This window comes from Rhinolophus hipposideros (genome assembly GCF_964194185.1).
Source record: "Rhinolophus hipposideros genome assembly, chromosome: 13".
Classification (NCBI taxonomy): Eukaryota; Metazoa; Chordata; class Mammalia; order Chiroptera; family Rhinolophidae; genus Rhinolophus; species Rhinolophus hipposideros.
The window spans coordinates 48,489,802-48,511,554 of NC_138059.1; the positions used below are offsets into that span (position 1 = coordinate 48,489,802).

The 21,753-nt window shown below is 36.1% G+C and overlaps 1 protein-coding gene across 7 annotated transcripts in view; it reads left to right on the forward strand.

The window, feature by feature from the left end:
- The window catches only part of SNTG1 (syntrophin gamma 1), an 894,682-nt gene that overhangs the window by 623,513 nt on the left and 249,416 nt on the right, over positions 1–21,753 (forward strand). For all 7 annotated transcript variants that reach the window (XM_081070081.1, XM_081070082.1, XM_081070080.1 and 4 more), the window contains one exon: positions 16,378–16,416. In XM_081070081.1, the coding sequence (XP_080926207.1) occupies positions 16,378–16,416 (39 nt within the window). The remainder of the gene's footprint in view (positions 1–16,377; positions 16,417–21,753) is intronic.

Consider the following 21,753-nt stretch of genomic DNA (forward strand, 5'->3'; position numbering starts at 1 on the left):
TGTTAAGATTTTCCAGTTCTTCATGATTCAGCCTTGGAAGGCTATATGTTTCTAAGAACTTGTCGATTTCTTCTAAGTTATTAAATTTGGTGGCATATAGTCCTTCATAGTATTCTTGGATAATCCTTTGTATTTCTGTGGTGTCCGTGATCACTTCCCCTTTTTCATTTCTGATTTTGTTAATTAGTGTCTTCTCTCTTTTTATCTTAATGAGTGTAGCCAAGGGTTTGTCGATTTTGTTAATCTTTTCAAAGAACCAGCTTTTTGTCACATTAATTTTTTCTATTGTCTTTTTGTTCTCTATTTCATTTAGTTCTGCTCTGATTTTTGTTATTTCCTTTCTTCTGCTGACCTTGGGTTCCGCTTGTTCTTCTTTTTCTAGTTTTTTAAGGTGTAACATGAGGTTAGTTATTTGGGATTTTTCTTGTTTCTTGAGATAGGCCTGTAATGATATAAATTTCCCTCTTAAAACTGCTTTCGCGGCATCCCAAAAATTTGGTAGGATGTATTTTAATTATCTTTTGTTTCTATGTATCTTTTGAGCTCTCCTCTAATTTCTTCTTTGACCCAGTCATTCTTTAAAAGTATGTTGTTTAATCTCCATGTATTTGTGTTTTTTCCTGCTTTCTTTTTGCAGTTGATATCCAATTTCAAAGATTTGTGATCAGAGAATATGCTTGGTATGATTTCAATCTTCTTAAATTTGCTGAGGCTGATTTTGTGTCCCAACATATGGTCTATCCTTGAGAATGTTCCATGTACACTAGAAAAGAATGTATAGTCCAATGTTTTAGGATGAAGTGCCCTATATATGTCAATTATGTCCAATTCATCTAATGTGTCATTTAGGGTTGCGATTTCGTTATTTATCTTCTGTTTGGATGATCTATCCATAGTTGTCAATGATGTATTTAAGTCCCCTAGTATAATTGTGTTTTGGTCAATTTCTCCCTTTAGTTCTGTTAGTAGTTGCTTGGTATATTTCGATGCTCCCTGATTGGGGGCATAAATATTGATGACTGTTATGTCTTCTTGTTGTATAGTCCCCTTTACCATTATGAAATGTCCATCTTTGTCTCTTGTTATCTTTTTCACCCTGAAGTCTGTTTCATCGGAAATCATTATGGCTACACCTGATTTTTTCTGGGTACCATTTGCTTGAAGTGTCAATTTCCACCCTTTCACTTTGAGTCTATGCTTGTCCTTGTAGCTGAGATGTGTCTCTTGTAGGCAGCATATGGTTGGGTTTAGTTTTTTGATCTAATCTGCTACTCTGTGTCTCTTTATTGGTGAGTTCAGTCCATTTACATTTAGGGTGATTATTGATATGTGAGGATTTCCTGTCATTCTGTCTTTAGTTTTCTGGTAAGGCTGTGTCTCCATTGTTTCTTTGCCTTTTTGTTGTTGTCTGTTATTTCTGTGTGGTAGTATTCTATGATGTTTCCCTCTGTTTCTTCTTTTATTACAGTATATATTTCAGATTTGGATGTTTTTTGAGTGGTTACCCTTGAGTTTATGTAAAAGAAAGTTTGATATTTAGAGTATTCCAGTTTCTTCAGTCCGCTTACTTTCTCTATTCCCATATTCCAGTTCAGGCCTTTACGCTCCTCCTTTTTATGTTTCGGTTGCCACAAGTTGTCCCTGTTGATGGTGGTCTAATAGCCTCCTTTAGTATTTCTTGTAGTGCAGGTCGTGTATTAGAAAATTCCCTCAGCTTCTGGATGTCTGGAAAGGTCTTTATTCCTCCTTCATATCTAAAGGAGATCTTTGCTGGATATATTATTCTTGGCTCATGATTTCTCTCTTTCAATAGTTTGAATATTTGGTTCCATTCCCTCCTAGCTTGTAGAGTTTCTGCTGAAAAATCTGATGATAATCTAATGGGCTTTCGTTTGTAAGTTACCGTCTTCTTTTCCCTGGCTGCCTTGAGGATTCTTTCTTTATCATTGCTTTTAGACAGCTTCAATACAATGTGCCTTGGTGAAGGCCTGTTGGGATTGAGGTAATTAGGTGTTCTATTTGCTTCTTGGATTCGAGGATCCAGTTCTGTCCACAAGTTTGGGAAGTTCTCATCGACGATTTGTTTGAATATATTCTCTGTTCCCTTCCCTCTTTCTTCTCCTTCTGGTATACCCATTATTCTTATATTGCTCTTTCTGATGGAGTCAGAAAGTTCTTGTAGAGTTCTTTCATTTCTTTTAAGTCTCAAGTCTCTTTCTTCTTCCCTCTGTGTAAATTCCAGGTTCCTATATTCGATGTCACTGATTCTTTCCTCCATCTGGTCAACTCTACTACCTAAGCTGGATATTTTATTGTTAATTTCTTCTATTGAGTTCTTAATCTCCAGAAATTCTATTTGGTTCTTTTTCAAGATTTCAATCTCTTTTGTAAAAAGCTCATGGTGTTCTTTGATTGTGTTTCTGAGTTCATTAAACTGCCTTTCTGTGTTTTCTTGCATCTCGTTCAGTTTTTTCAGAATTGCGATCTTGAATTCTCTGTCATTTAAATCACAAAGGTCCATATCTTTAAGTTCCTTTTCTGGAGACTTTTCACTTTCTTTCTGAGCTATCTTGTTGCCTTGGTTATTCATGGCATTCACTGATTTACTATTTCTCTTCCTAGACATCTACAGGAGTGTCTTCTGCAACAGGTTGATAGGTATGCGAAGAGCTTTTGGAGTTCCAAAGCTCTTTCTGCACCAGATTCAGAGCCCGTTTGTTTCAGCAGTTCTGTTTACTCCTGCAGGGATCCGCCCTTGATAGGTGGGGCCAGGGGCGGGGTGAGTTGTGAGAGGTGGCCCAGAGCAATGGCGGCGACCACCACCACAGCCAGTCCTGCTTCCACAGCTCCCTCCCCTTTGCCGGAACTAGTTGAGCTGCGAATCTGTGTCTGCGGTCCACAGTTCTCAGAGCAGCAAATATTCTGTCCTTTGATCCGACACTGCTACTTTATCGCTTCTAGCACCGGGCAGGTGGGGGCGGGGCGAGCTCTGGGAGGGTAGGGATGGGGCGGCTAGTCTCCGTGCCTAGGGTTTCCGTTCTCCGCTCGGCAGTGAGGGCTTAAACCACCGATTTCAGCCCTCTTCCCTCAGTCTTTGCTCCGAGGTCTGCCGTGAGCGAGCGTTGGGTTCAGCAGTTTTGTATGCTGCCCCCTCAGCCCTGTGGGCCGTAAGCGGAGCCCTAGCAGTCCGAGTCCTTCCCTCTCCCGCAGCTGCTGAAGATCCGGGCACAGGGGGCTCCGAGCACTGAGCTAGGTCTGTGTCCTGCGCCAGCGCGGCTCCGTCTCCGCACTTCTCCTCTCCCTCCTTCCCCGCTGGCGCGATTCACCTACCTGGAGGTGAATTCAGTAGTCGGCCTCTTCGTCTTGCCTGTCTACTGTGCAAGGAGTCCTTTGTGGAGTTATTGTTGTCCAATTCGTTGTAAATTTCAGGGGAGCGTTACAGAGGCTCACCTCACGCCACCATTTTTTTTCAAATGTAACTGATTTCTGAATATTAATTTTGTATCCTGCTACTTTACTAAATTCATCTATCAGCTCTAATAGTTTCTTGATGGAGTCTTTAGGGTTCTGAATATGTAGTATCATATCATCAGCTTATAATGATAATTTTACTTCCTCATTACCAATTTGGATGCCTTTTATTTCTTTTTCTTGTCTGAGTGCTGTGGCTAGAACTTTCAGTACTATGTTGAATAGAAGTGGAGACAGTGGGCAACCTTGCCTTGTTCCTGATCTTACGAAGAATGATTTTAGCTTTTCCCCATTGAGTATGATGTTAGATGTGGGTTTGTCATATATGGCCTTTATTATGTTGAGATATGATCCCTCTATTCCCACTTTCTTAAGGGTTTTTATCATAAATGATTGCTGGATTTTATCAAATGGTATTTCTGCATCTATTGATATGATCATGCGATTTTTATTTTTCATTGTGTTAATGTGGTGTATCACATTAATTGATTTGCGGATGTTGAACCACCCTTGCATACCAGGCATGAATCCCACTTGATCATGGTGAATGATCTTTCTAATGTATTGCTGAATTCTGTTCGCTAGTATTTTGTTGAGGATTTTTGCATCTATGTTCATTGGAGATATCGGCCTGTAGTTTTCATTTTTTGTGTTGTCTTTGTCTGATTTTGGGATCACGGTGATAGTGGCTTCCTAAAATTGTTTGGGAGACTTCCCTTCTTCTGGATTTTTTGGAAAAGCTTGAGGAGAATAGGTGATAATTCTTTTTTGAACGTTTTGAAAAATTCACCTGTAAAGCCATCTAGTCCATGGCTTTTGTTTGTTGGGAGATTATTGATTACTGATTCAATTTCCCTGATGGTAATCAGTCTTTTCAGGTTCTCTGTTTCTTCTTGAGTTAGCCTTCAAAGGTTGTACGCCTCTAGAAAATTGTCCATTTCCTCCAGATTGTCAAATATGTTGGCATATAGTTGCTCATAGTACTTTCTTAATTTTTTTTGTATTTCTGTGGTGTCTGTTGTCACTTCTCCTCTTTCATTTCTGATTTTACTAATTTGGGTCCTCTCTCTCCTTTTTTTAATGAGTCTGGCTAAAGGTTTGTCAATTTTGTTTATCTTCTCTAAGAACCAACTCTTGGATTCATTGATCTTCTGTATTGTTTTTCTGGTTTCTATTTCATTTATTTCTGCTCTGATCTTTATTATCTCCTTTCTTGTACTCCCTTTGGGCTTATTTTGCTGTTCTTTTTCCAGATCCCTTAAGTGTGAAGATAAACTGTTGATTAGTGATGTTTCTTGTTTCTTTAGGTGGGACTGCAGTGCTATGGATTTCCCTCTTAGAAATGCTTTCGAGCATCCCATAGATTATGGGTCGTCGTGTTCTCATTCTCATTTGTCTCGAGATATCTTTTGATTCTTCCTTGATCTCCTGCTTGACCCATTCATTATTTAGTAATAAGTTATTCAGCCTCCATGTATTGGTGTGTCTTACAGTTATTTTTTTAATTTAATTTAATTTAACTTTTTTGTAGTTCATTTCTAATTTCATAGCACTGTGGTCAGAGAAGACAATTGGTATGATTTCAATTTTCCTAAATGTATCAAGACTTGTTTTGTGGCCTAACATATGATCTATCTTGGAAAATGTTCCATGTGCACTTGAGAAGAACGTGTATTCTGCAGCATTTTTATTTAATGCTCTGAAAATATCAATTAAATCCAACTGGTCAAATGTATCATTTAAGGCTGTTGTTTCCATATTGGTTTTCTGTCTGGAAGATCTGTCCTTTGTTGTCAGAGGTGTGTTGAAGTCCCCTACTATGATAGTGTTACTGTTCATCTCTGTCTTTATGTCAGTCAGTACCTGTTTTATATATTTAGGCGCTCCTATGTTAGGTGCATAGATGTTTATTAGGGTTATTTCCTCTTGTCGGATTGATCCCTTTATTATTATATAGTGTCCATCTTTGTTTTTTAATATGTTCTTCATTTTAGTCTATTTTGTCAGATATAAGTATTGCAACTCCAGCTTTTTTTCGCTTCCATTTGCAGGAAATATCTTACTCCAATCCTTCACTCAGTCTGTGTGTGTTTTTTGATCTGAGGTGAGTCTCTTGAATACAGCATATACAAGGGTCTTGCTTCCTTATTCACTCAGCCACCCTATGTCTCTTGATTGGAGCATTGAATCCATTTACATTTAAAGTGATTATTGATAGGTACATAGTTTTTGCCATTTTTAAAATTTGTAGTTAGATTGTTTTCTTCTTCTATTTACAGAAGTCCTTTCAGTTTTTCTTGCAATGCTGGCTTGGTGCTAATAAATTCCTTCAGTTCATTCTTTTCTGGGAAGCTCTTTATCTCTTCATCAACTTTCAATTATAGCCTTGCTGGATAAAGCAATCTAGGTTGTAGGCCTTTGTGTTCCATCACTTTGAGTATCTCCTGCCACTCCCTCCTGGCCTTCAATGTTTCTGTAGAAAAGGCATTTGATAGTCTTATGGGAGTTTTCTTGTATGTAACCTTCTGCCTTTCTCTTGCTGCTTTTAGGATTTTCTCTTTGTCTTTAAGCTTTGCCATTTTAACTATAATGTGTCTTGGTGTGGGCCTGTTTGGGTATCCTGTTTGGAACTCTCTGTGCTTCCTGGAGTTGTATGTTGGTTTCCTTCATCAAGTTAGGGAATTTTTCAGACATTATTACTTCAAATGTATTCTCAATCCCTTGCTTCCTCTCTTCACCTTCCAGTATTCCTAATCATAGGAATACGTATGTTGTTGTGCTTGATGTTATCCCACAGGTCTTTTAACCCATCTTCATTGTTTTTTATTCTTTTTTCTTTCTGTTGTTCAGTTTGGGTGATCTCTGCTAACTTGTCTTCTAAGTCGCTGATTCGATCCTCTGCTTCATCTAACCTACTGGTAATTCCTTCAAGTGAGTTCTTAATATTGGTAATTGTGTTCTTTAGTTCTGATTGTTCGTTATGATTTCTACCTCCTTCTTAAGTTCTAACTGGTTTTTCTTTATGATTTTTACATCTTTCTTTATGTCTTCTCTAAGCTTCTTAAACATTCTTATCACCAGTGTTCTGAACTCTGTCTCTGATATGTTGGTTACCTCTGCTTCATTTGGTTCCAGTTGTGGAGGTTTCTTCTGTTCTTTTATTTGGGACATGTTTATTTGTCTCTCCATTCTGACTGACTCTCTGTGTTTGCTTTGATGTATTAGGTAGATCCCCTAGAGTTCTTAGTTCTTCTGGATTATCTTATGTAGTATGTGTCCTTTATATTTGACTTGCACTACTTCGTTCTTCTCTTCTGCGTGTGCTCCAAAGGTGACTCTTGTGTTGTGAATATTGTCCTGTTCAAGAAGAACTTTAATTGCTTTTTGCTTGTGAGTAGGTGGGTTTAACTCCTAGGCTGACTAGTTGTGAGACTTGGCTCTGCCCACCGCAGGGTGTTCTGCTGGTTGAGGGTTGACCACTTGAATGACGTTTAATCTCTATGGGTTCTTGTGTCTGCAGAGAATTCCCTCTGGTGTGTGACTTTTAGGTCAAGCCCGGTAATACTCTGGTTTGGTCTGAAGTTGGCTTATGGACATGTTGAATCTTGTGCCTTTTAAGCTGGGCCCTGGTAGGGCAGTTTCTGAACAAAGCAAATCATCAAGCACAACAACAACAACAAAGAAAAAAAATCAAGTACATTCACATGTAAAAACGACCGACAACCCCTGCTCAATACAGGCAAATATATCGAAGAAATAAAGACAAAGCAAAGCAAAACAAAGAAACAATAAAAAAATAAAAATAAAAAATAAAAACAAACAAACAAAAAAGAAAACAAACAAACAAAAAACAACAAAAAATCCCAAAGCAAAACAAAAGAAAACAAAAGAAAAGAAAAAAGGGGAAAAGAAAAAAAAACAAAGCAAAGCAAACAAGGAGGAGCACCAGACTTGGCTAAAGCCCACCAAGTAATCTCCAGGTTGTCCTCAGCAGTGCCAAAGAGTCCCCTGCATATTGCTCAGGTGATGCCGGTCACCTGGTGCCCAGAGTGAATTTGGGACTGTAGATTTAAATGCCAGGGGTTAAGGGGTCTGGATGACAGTTTTTAGAAAGTCAGTGCTGTTTCTGCCCTTGCCTGCACAAATGCACGCTGAGAGTAGCACCACCAGCCCTGTGTTCAGTACTCCTGAGACTTAGAACACTTCGTCCATGTGTGGGGGGTTGGGGGTGGGTAGGAGAATTTTGAGCTGCTGAGAGCCAGAAGCTGCCTCTGCCGCTTCTCCCTGCTGATCTCAGGGAGTGCCTCCGCAGTTGGCTTCTCCCCACCCCAGGCCAGCCAGAAAGGGTGGAGCCTGGGGAAGGAGGGGTCTTCTCTCTCCCAGAACAGCTGCGTCACACTCCTCCCACAGGCCCGAAAAAGTGGTGGCTGGGGGTGGAAGAGTCTCTTCTCTCCTATCCCAGCAAAAATCACACTCCTCCCAGCCTCTTCTGTGGGTAAGAGCTGGCTGCCAATCTTCCTAGAGCCTGAGCACTAAGGCTCCTCTGTAGTCTGACACCACTCCTCAGTTCAGGGGTCAGTTTAAGTCTCTGGAAGGGCGGGGGTAGGATTGGAAGAGCGGGGAGCGGGGCCCAGGTGTTGAATCTGTGTTCTTTGTCTGCCCTAGAGCCCAATAGCTGCCCACCCCTGCGGGCGAGATCATCCGAGGGACGCATGGAAAGATCTCACCTCCTGGCTTTTGTGTTCACTGTTCTGTCCTGGGCTCCTGTGCAGTATTGCCGCAGGGTCTCTCCTCTACCATGGGGGGGGGGGCGCGGTGCGTTTCTTCTCGCCCTCCTCTCCTCCCCTGTTCGCCCGCTTAGCGCACCCCTAAGGAAACCTTCCACGAGTCTCTTAGCTGTTCTCCTGGCTCTTGTGTTCTCCGTTCTGCCCTGGGACCCGGGTGTCCCTGGGGCTTTGGGCGCTGCGGTCGAGGCTCCGCTGTGAGGGGGGTGGCGCGTTTCCACTTCGCTGTCCTGTCTCTTCCCCCCATTTGCAATTAGCGCGCACCTTCAAGTAATTCTTCCAAGAGTCTCCCAGCTGTTCTGCGTGATGAACAAAGAACTCCTCGATGGTTTATATGTGTCCCTTGCACCATGATCCCAAGGAGGACTCAAAAAGAGCACCCAGCTGCTGCTAATCCTATGACGTCCTATATTTGCAGTGTGATGCAGGTGAAGGCTAGACACATCTTAGAAGCGCGAGCAACTCCTGACTTTTTTATGGTTTTAACTTTTTTTTTTTTAATGCTATCTCTTTGTTGACATACTCACTAAATTCCTTGAACATCCTTATAACCAGTGTTTTGAACTCTGTCTCTAGTAGGATACTTGCCTTTATTTCATTTAGTTCCTTTTCTCGAGTTCTCTCGAGATATATTTCTTCATTTCCTCATCTTGGCTGCCTCTCTATATTTCTATGTATTAGGTAGACCTACTACATCTCTCAGTTTTGAAGTGTGACCTTATGTAGTACAGGCCCTGTTCAGCCCTGGCACAGTCTCCCTGTTCACCTGTGCCAGGTGATCCAGGACTGTCCCTTGTGTGGGCTGTGTATGAACTCCTGTTATAGTTGAGTCTTGAGTGCTATTGACATTTCAGTGGGTGGGGTTTGTCCTAAGGCTGACTTGCTGTGGTGTCTGGCCATGACCACAGCTTATGGGCTGCTATACAGGGGGCTTACCACATGTAGCAAGATTTGCTCCAGTGGGCTCTGTTGCTTGAGTGTGCCACTTGTGGGGCAATTGGGTGGTGTTATTCTGTGGTCTGAAGCCAACCTCCAATTATGTTGGTTCTGGGGCTCCTTTAGAGGAGCTTTGTTGTAAGCCTAGTCCACCCACTGCCTGTGATAATCTGGAGACTACCTGATAGGAGGTACAAAGTGATCCATGGTTGGTCACTGCCTATGCTGAATCTGGATGTGTAAGAGAGAGACCATGCTGAGGATGGTTGCTACCAGTATCCTGTCTAGTGTAGCTGTGCAAAAAGCCAGGACACCTTGTGGCCTGCTGCCTGTTGTTGAATCCCTACTGTTTCCACAGCCAGATGTGGGGGTTCGTCTTCCCAGTACCATTGCTCCTGGCTGGGGAGCCTCTTGTAGGGCTGGGGTTTCTTTCTTCTTTGTGGGTAACCTCTGTAGCAGAGATATCCCTCCCAATTTTTATCTTCCACATGAGATTTGGTGCCTATGTGCTTCACATCTCTGCCCCTCCTATCAGTCTCAATGTGGCTTTTTCTTTATATCCTCAATTATAACTTCTGTTCAGCTAGACTTCAGGTAGTTCTCCAGGTTGATTATTCTATAATTTAGTTGTAATCCTGATGTGTTCACTGGGTGAGGCAAACACAGCATTTATCTACTCTGCCATCTTTGATCTCCCTTTATAAATGTATTTTATTATTAAGATATATCATTTATAGTTTAATGCTTTATTACATATAATAAATTAAACAATCTCATTCATATGACATGTTTTATTTTAAAAATAAATTTCTATTGTCATTAATGTTTTAAATATTTTCCCTTATTAAGCTATTTTATCAATATTAGTTGTTAAGATTACAAAATAAATAATTTTCAGAACAAATGATTTCTAGTATTCTCTACACACAGAGTTTATTCATAATTTAGGTTTTCCAGACTATGCTTGTACGTTTTAAAGGAAGTACATTGTTTCCAATTTATAAACAGTAGGATATTCTACCACTTTCACATCTGAGAAAGCTTTAATTGATTTATTACCCATGTAACAATGGGCATGCCTACAAATGATTGAGAATGGGGAGGCTAATAGCAGGCAATCTCCAGTCTGCCATAGGGTCTACAGCCAGCCTGATTCACACATAGTTGTCATCCACTTGACATGTGAATATGCAAATCCTAACCTAGAGTTGGCAAGAAAACAGACAGGCACTTGCAAAGTGTAGTGGAGGGAAAACATCTCTGCTCAGCATTCCTTAAAAAAACCCTCATTGTCTTCAAATTGTTACTGGTGCCCTGGGTTCTTGAGGTCTCCAAAGATGGAAATCAAGAGAGATCACCACAGAAAAGTTCAGGCAAGAGGAAAAGGTTTATTACGCTTGTGTACAACAGAGCCAACACCAAGAAAGGAAAGGTTCTGGTAGCTCCCTGAGAAAAGTTCTGACAGGGCTTTAAAGGGACCTTCGTGGGATAAAAGCTATGTTCAGGCCTATAAAGGTGGAGGTTTCTTGGCACCTGGGCAGTGCATCCACTTGCTGCTTCATGCATCACATGTCTCATTTGCATTGGAAATCTCCACCCCTGAGCATGAGTTTTAGTATTTAAATTAGGGAAAGTTCACCTTAGGGACACTCTTGGGCCTTACTGTGCATGTGTAGTGATAGGAAAAATCATTTGTTGCTGCTATGTGGATGGTCTGAATGAATCTGAGTTTTTTTTAAGATTTGTGTTTGATAAGCCACAAGCCCAGAGAACATTTGGGTGAATGAGTTAGGGACATAGGCTTATTGAGACATACTGACTGGAGAGAGTCTCTGGTGGTGACCGACCAGAGAGGCAAAGAAGCAAGGTTATATAGGTAGAGCTAAACAAAGAGCATTTTGTGGTAGAAATCATCTGGCAGGCCCTGCAGGCATGCTTTCACATACACAGCATGCCCAAGGAGGCAGGAGACCTTGACTGTTAGTTTATGAGCTTGGACAATTAAGTTCGTGAATTCATCCTAGAAAAAGTGCTAAATACCTCATTGATGAATATCATTATGGTCACCTTAGAATTACTCCCCTTGGGAAGCTATGCACCAATGCTAGTGCTTAGTCCATGGTTCAAAGCAATTTTGCAACTCTTTTTCTGGAATGGTCATCAGATCTGTCATCATATTGCCCTTGATGTCCTGAATGTCATCCAAAAGTCTTCCTTTCAATATGTCCTTTATCTTTGAGTAAAGAAAGAAGTCATTGGGGGCAAAATCAGATGAGTAGGGAGGGTGTTCCAATACAGTTATTTGTTTATTGGCTAAAAACTCCCTCACAGACAGTGCCCTGTGAGCTAGAGCATTGTTGTGATGAATTGTTGGCAAAAAGTTCAGATCATCTAACTTTTCATGCAGCCTATTCAGCACTTCCAAATAGTCAACTTGGTTAACTATTTGTCCAGTTGCTAAAAGTTCATAATGAATGATTCCTCTCATCTCAAAAAAGGTTAGCAACATCACTGCAACAAGTTCGCACACTTAATTGTCAGATCTCATATATGACTGTGGGCTAGGTCCCTATAGTGGATCTTTTTGGTTTGCCTCTCAAGTCTCCTTGATGCTGATGGGTGGTACTCTAGGGGAGATATGAACTTATCAGCCTCCAGTAGCTGACCTTTCTGACTAACAGGAGGAAGTCACCTTCCTGTCTCAAAATAAAATCCACACTTCTTTTATATAAATAATAATTGCCACTTAATGAGCTCTACCTTCCTGACATTTGTTTTTCTATTTAATTTTCCAACAAATACAAGCAGTTAATGTTATTGTCAACGTTTTACAAAGAAAGAGAATTAGACAACAGGGTAATTAATAACCTGCCTAGAATATTTAATAACAGCTACAGTTAGAATTCAAACTCAGGTTTTTCTGACTATGCCATTATCCATCTCGATTTTAGCTCCTGCATTCAACTTTTATTCATTCCACACTGTAGCTATTTTGGACCATTTGGACTCTGTAGGCTTGCATCATTATGTTATTGTCTCTGCATGGGATGTCTTTCATTTCCATGTTCCACCACTTAGCAACATGACTCACACTTGGTAGAAGATCATTAAAAGGATTTTAGAAATTAATGAATAGTAGTCTACCCCCTTCTCACTTAATTTATCAAATATATACAGAAATGTGTGTGTGCATGTACACATACATACATACAATTACTGTGGCCTGAGGGTTATTAAATATGTCACAAATGACTTAAAACTTCATTTTTAGAGAGGGAAAACATAAAAGGGATTCTCCTTAAAATATCTTATTCTGGGCTTTGTGTTGAAGGTATGTTATGTATAGTGAGACAGCTTTTTTAAGAAAATAAGGCTTGCACTAATTTATTATTCTTTAACTATCCAAGTAATATTGTTTTAAAATAATAAGGAGAAAATGCAGAGCACCAAAGGAAAAAATTATGCTACAATTCCCAAACGAAAAATAAAATTGTTAACATTTTTTATAATTGCCAAAACGTTTGTTGTACACACACACACACACACACACACACACACACACACACACATATGTCTATTTATGTGTGTATTTGACATACAAAAATAAACGGTTCATACATGCATACATTAATCTAAAAGTATGTTTTTGATTATGCATAATTTACCAATCTACATGTGTTTATATCAAATTTTTAAAATAATTGCTTAAAACACGGGGTTTGAATGGGAGCATTTTATAAGCCTTGTTTCTTATCAGTCAATAAATAATATACCATGAGCATTAGGGATGACTACACAGTATTCTAATGTTTTGGACTTATCTATCATTGTTTAATACTATAAACAATTCAGTATATGCTTTAAGCGAACTAAAATTTTGCCACCCTGAAGCTGCTTTTTGGGATATTGATTTTTAAGGTTTTACAAAATATAATTTTGAAAAAGAACTCTTAACCCTCCCCCTTTTCCTGCCCAAGAGATTCAGAGAGAGAAATCTTCAGGAAGGAATGTCAGAATACTGCCTTAGGATAATTTGAACTAAGTATGTTAAATAAGAGGATATCAGACAGGTACCTGTTAGTCAGATACCCTATATCCCTTTGTTTCTGAGTTGTCTGGCAAGAATTTAACTGCCATATGCGTTCCACTTTTCTTTAAGTACCTTTAAATCACCCATTCTCATTTCTACAATCTAATACCCCAGTAGTCCTCCTCACTTTCTCCTTTGTCCAAAAATGTCTTATATGTCCAATATTGCCTAACTGTGTTTGGAATTTTCGTGCCTATGTGAATCCCCCATGTGCACACATTAAAACATTTGATTTTCTCCTGTTAATCTGATTATTAGCCCTGCTAGAAGAACTTAGAAGGTGGGTGAACAAGTATTAATTTTTTTAGTCCCCACGTGCTGTATATAAATCTTAACAGCAGTACAGTTTATATTCAATTTTTGTTCTCTGTGGGTGTGTAAAATACTATTAGAATATTTCAAATGAGCTCTTAAAATTTTTGAGATGTGAGGCTTTCACATTTTTTATATTGTCTTATTTTAAAATGTTAATGTTATAACAAGAAAATGGAATATTTTATATTGCTCTACTCTACTTGCTGTAGGAATAATTGAAATTATTTTTAGAGTGGATTACGGTGTGTAAATGTGTTCAAAATCTTAACAGTTAGTTATTTTGTGTCTAAAACTCCACAACAAAAACCTGAATTGATTTACTTTACTTGATGCCAAAATGAGGGCACTAGATGGGACATTTTCCTGTGCCATAGAACCAGCCCTCACATTGTGATTAGCAACCTTCCACTTCTTTATGCTTAGTACTTAGGTTATATAATTTTTTATTTAATTAAAGGATGAAGAAGTATACATAGATTATTTTATACAAAACACAATTAATATAGTATATTTTACTAGAAATAACTTTCTAAAAGTTCATGCCATTGCCAACTAAATTTGTTAATACTAAAGGTAGCAGTTTTTAAATATTTAAATATTTTTATTCAGATTCCTAGGTTAAGATAAATTGTTAAAAATATGGTATGAAGAATTCATAAAAAAACATGAAGTCATAAGGTTATGATGGTATAATTTAAAAAAGGAACATAATTTATGAGTATTTACAATTTAAAAAACATTAATTCTTCAATAATTGACTTAATATTAAGGTCTTATTCTGTTTTATTTTTATTAACATATTGTATTTGTTGCATGTTAGGAAAACAATCAAGAAGTAACTTCTAAGGTCCATTTCATGATTTTCAACGTTTTTTTTATTTCTTTACATACCATTTTTTAAAAGGTTCTATTCTTGTTTGTATATCTCACTAAATACTTTGTGATACTAACACTCTAATCATTAAAATACCCTTTCTTTACTTTTCCTATTTTCTAATTGTTGTCCATCTATGTTGTTTCGACATTCTTGGCAGTTTGGGGAGAGTGGTGGGAAATATACCATGCATTTTATTTTAAATAGAAGTAATAGTATAAAATAAATGTATTTAAAAAACAGATCGTAAGATTCATATGTTACTAAGTTGATCTATGAGAGCAGTCAGGATATACTAAGGAAACCTATAACAAAACAACAGCAAATACAATATAATAGCTTTACACAGGTAAATAAACCTGTTGGTCTTGTAAATACTGTAATGGGAAAAGAAATTGTACTACTACAGAAAAAAGCATGTGAATTCCACAAACACTACTGAATGTGGGTTAGTAGAAAAAGATTTCTGTGATCCACATGTATTTTACTCTCAACCACTACTTTCTATCAAGGAATGCTTATCTAAATAATTTTCAACTTTCCAAAACACATTATTCAGACTTTTTTTTTTCAGATCAAAAAACAAAACTCCAAAGTTAAATAGCATACACTTGAACACCACAAAAATATTTTTATTTAATTGATTTTTCATAAGAATTAATAAGACCTAACAAGAAGCATAATTCCACAAAGTATTCAATACAGGCTTTTTGATTGATTTATAACAAATATATAAGGATCTGCTCTTTCTGTCTACATCTCCAAACTAACCTCATTTTAGCTGAAGTCACCAGTAGTTTTAGAGATTTCCTTAGCTGATTCCTCACTAGAGCAAAACTACTTTGAAGTGATTATTGTAATGTAAGAGAGACATTTTTTTTAACATGACCCTGCTGAAATCATATAAATCTTCTCAAATTTATTTTCTATTTTAAAAGAGAAATACCTTGCTAGAAAATTTGGTCTTGTAGGTGATTTATTTGATGATTCTCCAACTTTGTCCACCATATCCATTAAATTTCCTATGATTTAACATTTGTCAGTAAGACAAGGGAACTAAAATTTAAAATGGAAAAAATAAAATAATAAGTAAAACATTTTATAAATGAAAATAGGCTGCATTAGTAGGATATAAGGTTAAACCATACAGAGTTAGCGTTATTTAAGTTTATCTTTAAAAAATAAAAAAATCATAATTGCTTTGATTCGTACAAATTCTATTATATGTGTAGTGTACAATCATTTATCTAAATCTCATACTCATTTTCACTGGGTTTTTAAGTTTTTTACATAACTTACGATGGAGGAAATTCTTTCTTTGAAGATTTATTTTAAATTCTTATAAATGTCACTCATTTGTCTTAAAGTAAATGTTATACTTTATTTGGGATTCTCACTGAAAATATTTTAACCCATATTTTATCCTTTAGTATTTGAATATTCCATTTCCTTTGTTCTCAAGTGTGAAAGCATCTTCAAAATAATATGTTTTCAAAGTAAAAAAAAACAACTACAGATGTTAATCTCTATATTTGTAGTAGATAGTTATTTAACGTGAACAAAAAACACAGTCTTTTGGTTTCTCATAAACAACAAAATAAATTAGATGGAAATCTCTTACAAAATCAACAAAATCTTTTTCTTTTTATATATAACTTACTACTTCAGATGATCTGGTTCCTTCTTTTGAAATGATATCACAGAATTCATTAAAAAAGTGTTTTCATATGAAATATGGGATAATTTTGATAACAAAATTTACTTTTATAATTTTTATAATTGTTTGATATGCAATTATTTTAGTATGTCAACAGTAAGTACTCACTAAAAATTGATTCTCATAAAATTTCAAGAATCTTGTGTCACCTTAACTTTGTTCTCACTTTTATTATTTATTTACATTGCAGATTAAAAAAATCAACAGAAACTTCCCTGTAAACCAGCAGGTAAGATGGAAAAATACTTAGAAAGTCAAATTATGTATTTCTTTCATTTTATTTATTACAGAAGGTAATCTTGATTGCATTTCATTTTTATGTGGAAATAGTTGGTACTATCATTTGCTATCTTCAGGAAAATACGTAGCTTATTAGATTTCTTTCATAGTACATGTCTGTTTCCTCATATTAAAAGCAGTTTTAAAAATTTTTTATCTAAGTAAACTAATTATACAAATATATTATATGTATTTAAATACAATGTTAAAGAACTTGGAAAGCTATTTACATAAGAATTTTACTGTATCAACATTCGGGAGAGCTTTACTAAATTGATCTAAAAGTTAAAGGAAATTTTCAAAATTTGCTGACTTTTTCAAATGAGTCTAAATTGGGGCATTGAATGAAGATAATATCTAATTAATCAAGCAAAGATTTTAGTTGACATAAAATTAATAGTTGGTAATAGTAAAAAACTGATATCCCTTATAACTTTATTGTGCTAAAATCAAGTTTTGTATTACTTTTATAAACAAAAGTAAAAACATTAATTTGAGTAGGAAAAGTATGTGAAGGCTCAGTGTTTCGTCTCATGCATGTACTTGGTATACAGGATTTGTGTGATAGTAAAACTGCATTGGCAAGGCGTAAACTTCTTACCCGTGACATCAACCTCAGTTTGCAACCATTAATCAAAATTAAATGTCTAAGGTATCTATTCATAAATGGTATACCAATCACAAATTAATTTCAATAGTAAAAATTTTAAAAAATTGCCTTCAGTTTATAAAATCTAGGTTACTTTCTTAACTATACCTCAGTTCCCTTATCTGTTTGTATAAGCACAACTAATAAGTTTGTTTTTTTAGAATTAAATGGTAGCACAAGTTCTCAATATATGCTATTATTATCAATAATGTGTTAAATTTTTAGATTTGTTCTTTGGAATACAAAATGTATGTTCTTGTATAAATTATATTATTAATTATGCCACTAGCCCTGACCAGCCCGCAAAGCCATGTGTGACTGAAATATTAGTGAGGACAGCTCTGCAGAACTCAGTGTGTCTACAATTCTCTGAACTATGTATTTCCAGCCTTAGGCATCCCCTACCTCCTAAATTCAGGACCTCATGTTTGAGACAGGTTGATGTTTTGGATAGATGCAGACGTTGGAGAGATATATGTGTCTTATCACATTCCACAGCGTGCTGTGGTTATATTTGAGGCCCTTGTTTGCAGTGCTAAGACCAGAGCTCTTGCCTAGAGCTTCTGATTCAAGAGCTCTATGACAAAACATGAAAAACTACCTTTGCATCTTTCATCCCATCCCAGGTAATTCTGATGCTGGTGGTACAAGGTGACATCTTGGGAAAAACAGTTTAACAATTTCATAGGGTTGCAGTAAAGGGAAAAGAAATTACTAATGAGAAATTAATCAAATGGAAAGAAACATCAGCAATGGAGTAAGTTTGTAAGGTTGTCCATCAGAAACCTAGATTGTTTTATTGCCAAATATATAAAGATGTATTTGGGAAATTCTTGCCAAATTTGGGGAATTCTTGCCAAATTCTTGGGGAATTTTTGCCAATTCTTGCCAAAAAATATAAATGATAAACTTTTTTGAAGAATGACTCTAATATCTGTGTCAGCATCCTTCTTTGCCCTTTCTAACCTCAACGTGTGAAGAATTAATAATTAGTGTAATTTATATTAAGTGCAAATGTTTCAAACGTTAATGTTTCAGAACTATTCTTTTGTGACATACATAATGATGTTGAATTTTTTTAATTAATTTTTTTATTTAAGTATAGTTGGTATATAATCTTATATTGATTATATCAGTTTCAGGTGTGCAATATAGTGATTTGACATTTTTATACCTTACAATTCGTTTATCGCACTAATTCTAGTAATCATCTGTCACCATGCAAACCTATCATAATTTTATTGACAATATTCTCCTTTCCCTTTTCCTCATCCACCCACTCCCTTGCTTCTGATAACCATCTCTTTGGTTTTTATTTCTATGAGTCTGTTTTTGTTTTCTTTTGTTTTCAGATTGTACATATAAAGGAAACCATATGGTGTTTGTCTTTCTCCGCATGACTTATTTAACTTAGCATAATACCCTCTAGATCCATCCATGTTGTCACAAATGGCAAGATTTTATTCTTTTTTTATTGACGCACAATATTTGATTGTATATATACATATAACACTTCTTTATCCATTCATCTATCGATGGACACTTAGATTATTTCCATATCTTAACTATTGTAATTAATGCAGCAATTAACATAAGGATGCATATGTCTTTTTGAATTAGCGTTTTCCTTTTCTTTGGTTAAATACCCAAAACTGAAATTGCTGGTTCATATGGTATATACATCTTTTGGGTTTGTTTTTGATATTATTTTTGAATCTCCATAGAGTTTTCCATAGAGGCTGCACCAGTTTGCAATTCCACCAACAGTGCACAAGTGTTTCCTTTCTCCACATTGTCACCAACCCATATTATTTGTTGACTTTTTGATAATAGCCACTCTGACTAGTGTGAGGTATCTCACTGTAGTTTTGATTTGCATTTTCCTGATAATTAATGATATTGACCATCTTTCGTATGTCTGTTAACCATCTGTATGTCTTTGGAGAAATGTCTTCTCATGCCGTCTGCCCATTTTTCAATCAGATTTTTTGTTTGTATTGAGTCATATGAGTTTCTTATATATTTTGAATATCAACCCCTTATCAGGTATGTCATTTGCAAACATATTCTCCCATTCAGTGGGTTGCCTTTTTGTTTTACTGAAGGTTTCTTTTGCTGTGCAGAAGATTTTTAGTTCTATGTAGTCCCATGTGTTTATTTTTGCTTTCGTTTCCCTTGCTTAAGGGGACTTATCCAAAAAGATATTACTCAGATTGATGTCAAAAATTTACTACCTATGTTTTCTTCTAGGAGTTTTATGGTTTCAGACCTGACATTTGTCTTTAACCCATTTTGAGTTTATTTTTGTATATAAAGGTGTTTCATATTTTTGCATGTATCGGTTCAGTTTTTTTAACACCACTTATTGAAGAGACTGTCATTACTCCAGGGAATATCTTTTACCTCCTTTGTCATAGACCAGGAGGACCATGTCATAGACCATGTGAGGAAGGGTTTATTTCTGATCTCTCTATGCTGTTCCATTGATCTATGTGTCTGTTTTTGTGCCAGTACCATATTGTTTTGATTACTATAGACTTGTAGAATAGTTTGTGATCAGAGAGCCTGATAACTACAACTTTGTTCTTCTTTCTCAAGAATGGATTGGCTAATCAGGGTCTTTAGAGGTTTCATATAAATTTTAGGATTATTTGATCTAGTTCTGAGAAGAAAGACATTGATATTTTGATAGGAATTGCATTGAATCTATAAATTGCTTTGGGTAGTATGGTTATTTTAACAATATTAGTCTTTCTAATCCATGAGCATGATATATCCTTTCGTTTATTTGTGTCCTCTTCAATTCCTTTCTTCAGTGTCTCACAGTTTTCAGAGTAAATGCCTACTTGGTTAAGTTTATTCCTAGGTGTTTTATTCTTTTTGATGCAATTGTGAATGGGATTGTTTTCTTCATTTTTTCTTTTGATTGCTCATTATTAGTGAACAAGAATATGACAGATTTCTGTATATTAATTTTGTATCCTGCTAGTTTATTGAATTATTTGATTAATTCTATTAATATTTTTGGTGGATTCTTTAGGGTCTTCTATATATATAAACTAACATGTCACTTGTAAATAGTGATAGTTTTACTTCTTCCTCTCCTATTTGGATGCCTTTTATTTATTTTCCTTGTCTGATTGTTGCGGCTAGGACTTCTAGTACTGGTTTGAATAGTAGTGGTGAGAGTAGGCATGGTTGTCATGTTCCTGATCTTAAAGAAAAAGCTTTCAGAGTTTTACCATTGAGTATGATGTTAGCTATGGGCTTGTCACATATACAGCCTTTATCAAGTTGAGGTAAGTTTCTTCTATATACACTTTGTTGACAGTTTTTATCATAAATCAATGTTGAATATTGACAAATCCTTTTTCTGCAACTATTGAGATAATTATATGATTTTTATCTTTCTTTTCTTTCTCTCTCTTTTTTGTAATGAATCACATTAATTGTTTTGTGGATATTGAACCACGCTTGCATCCCTGGTGTAAATCCCACTTGATCCACTTGTTCACTATTTATAATCCTTTTAATGTACTGTTTATTCAGTTTGCCAGTATTTTGTTGAGAATACTGACATCTTTGTTCATCAGGGATATTGGCCTATTCTCTTTCTTTGTAGTGTCTTTGTCTGGTTTTGGTATCAGGGTATGCATAATGTTAATGTTATATCAATGCATTAGGAGAGAAGGGTACATTCCCTACTTAATAAAATCTGAGCCACTTTAAGGAATAAAACTTTTAGAACACGTATATGTTCATTTCTTTTCCATATTTAGCATTCAAGTAGAATTCTTATCTTGGACTAAACCAGATAATTTTGCTTTAACATGAGATTTGTTCCTAACTTAATTTTCATGTAAATTTCCCTGAATCATAGATTCAGAGATATACATGTATGTTTATATGTATGCTATTGATTAAATAATTCAGGTATATGTAAAAATATTAAGTGCTATACAATGAAAATCAAGCCCCTTCGTATCCTTAATGCTCTAGGTCTCAAAATAAATAAACAACATATCACCCATGATACACTGGAACAGAAGTGTCTTGTTTCCTGTGAGATTTGGTTTTGAGTTTGTGCCACGCATGTGGTACGGCTTCTCCAATGAGAGAAGTTAAAATAAAAACAAAACATAAAGGACTCTGGAACTGGATAAATTCACTACTGTCCAGTAGAGGCCAGTGCTACAGACTAGCTTTCTGAGGACACTCCCGCAGTCCAGAATGCATGAGACTTAATTTTAAGTAAAACCACCCTCACTAAAGGAGAGATTTTGACTCTAAATTATAAACCATATGAGGAAATAAGCCATTATAAGAGAAAGCATAGTGTGGAAATTGAAGAACAACCCAAAATTATTTTTAAGTATCATGTATTTTTTGTTTTAAGAAAGGAATGGAAATTGTAAGTCAAGAAGAAATGTTAAAAAATGTGGATTACAAAAAAGCCAAATAGAAGTTCAAAAATGAAAAAAAAAAAGAGTATATTTAAAATTAAAATCAACCTATTGAAAAATAGAAGATTAAAATGAAGATAAAATATATAACTAGAAATAGTATGTCTGAGGATATCATCCAAATTCAGCACACACAGAAAAGGGTAAAACATTTGGAAGCTAATGTGAGACAAAA